General features: G+C 69.7%; 1 protein-coding gene across 1 annotated transcript in view; it reads right to left on the bottom strand.

The window, feature by feature from the left end:
* Positions 1-1123, bottom strand: part of LOC113408866 (phospholipase D2-like) — a gene marked incomplete at both ends in the record, with an annotated part of 1692 nt that extends 569 nt beyond the window's left edge. The window contains 3 exons of the mRNA XM_026662302.1: positions 229-363; positions 782-831; positions 1017-1123. Coding sequence (XP_026518087.1) covers positions 229-363; positions 782-831; positions 1017-1123 — 292 coding nt within the window. The remainder of the gene's footprint in view (positions 1-228; positions 364-781; positions 832-1016) is intronic.
* Between the last annotated feature and the right edge of the window lie 5 nt (positions 1124-1128).

The following is a 1128-nucleotide window of genomic DNA, read 5'->3' as shown; positions in this document are numbered from 1 at the left end:
CTGCCGGTGCCCCCCACTCCCGACCCACAGCCCCCTGCTAGCCCAGCCCTGCCCCCCCAGCCCTGTCAGTGCCCCAGTGGAGGGGACTGGGGCCAGTGGGTTAGAGCAGGGGGGGCTGGGAGCCAGGACTCCTGGGTTCTCCCCGGCTCTGGCAGCGAGTGGCCTTTCGTGGGTTACAGGCGGAGAGAGGTGGGGGGCCAGGACTCCTGGGTTCGCGCCGGCACTCACCGATGAGGACGCGGCGGTCGTCGGCAATGAGCATCTTGCTGTGGATGTAGATCAGCTCGGTGATGAGGGTGCCGCTCAGCTCCCCGTGGGTGCGCAGCCCACAGATGGAGATGTAGTTCTTCCACTCGTCCCCGACTGCCGGGGGGGGGGAGAATGGGGGTTACTCAGCCCCCCAGGGTGCCAGGGCTGGGGGTCCTCAGCTCATGGGGGGCTGGGGGCCTTCCTTGGCCAGTGTACTGACCTCCGACATAGCCCTCACTCCTGGGTTCTCTCCCCGGCCCCGGGAGAGGAGTGGGGGCTGGGAGCCAGGACTCCTGGGTTCTGTCCCCGGCTCTGGGAGGGGAGTGGGGGCTGGTGGGTTAGAGCAGGGGGGGCTGGGAGCCAGGACTCCTGGGTTCTCTCCCCGGCTCTGGGAGAGGAGTGGGGGTTGGGGGGTTAGAGCGGGGGGGGGGGCTGGGAGCCAGGACTCCTGGGTTCTCTCCCGGCTCTGGGAGGGGAGGGAAGGGGAGGGGGTCAGAGTGGAGCTCTGCTCTGCCCCCCGCCCGACACTCACTGGCAGCTTTCAGGCGGCACAGGATGGAGGAGTCGCCCCGGCAGAGCGTCCTGGGGGAGAAGGAAAGAGGCAGCCGGTGAGTGGGGCCCCTGTGCCCCCCCCCACAGTTCACCCTGTCCTGGGCCCCCTCCCCACATTACACTAGTTCTGGGCTCCCCTTCCCCCCCTGCAGTCGCTTCCCCAGCCGCCGCCTCCTCCTCCTCCCCCCGGGGCCCCCCTTGTGACCCCCCCGTACCGGTAGGTGAAGTGCAGGATGGCCTGGATCGAGTTCCCGCCCCCCTCGGCGATGTCCCCCTCGAAGCCGGGCAGCAGGGGCAGCAGCACGAAGACCCGGAACCGCGTCTGCT

This window comes from Terrapene carolina, unplaced genomic scaffold (assembly GCF_002925995.2).
Source record: "Terrapene carolina triunguis isolate 2854851 unplaced genomic scaffold, T_m_triunguis-2.0 Scaffold25704, whole genome shotgun sequence".
NCBI classification, from domain to species: Eukaryota; Metazoa; Chordata; order Testudines; family Emydidae; genus Terrapene; species Terrapene triunguis.
Note: the sequence above shows the minus strand (reverse complement) of the source record. Positions and strands in the feature narration are given on the sequence as shown.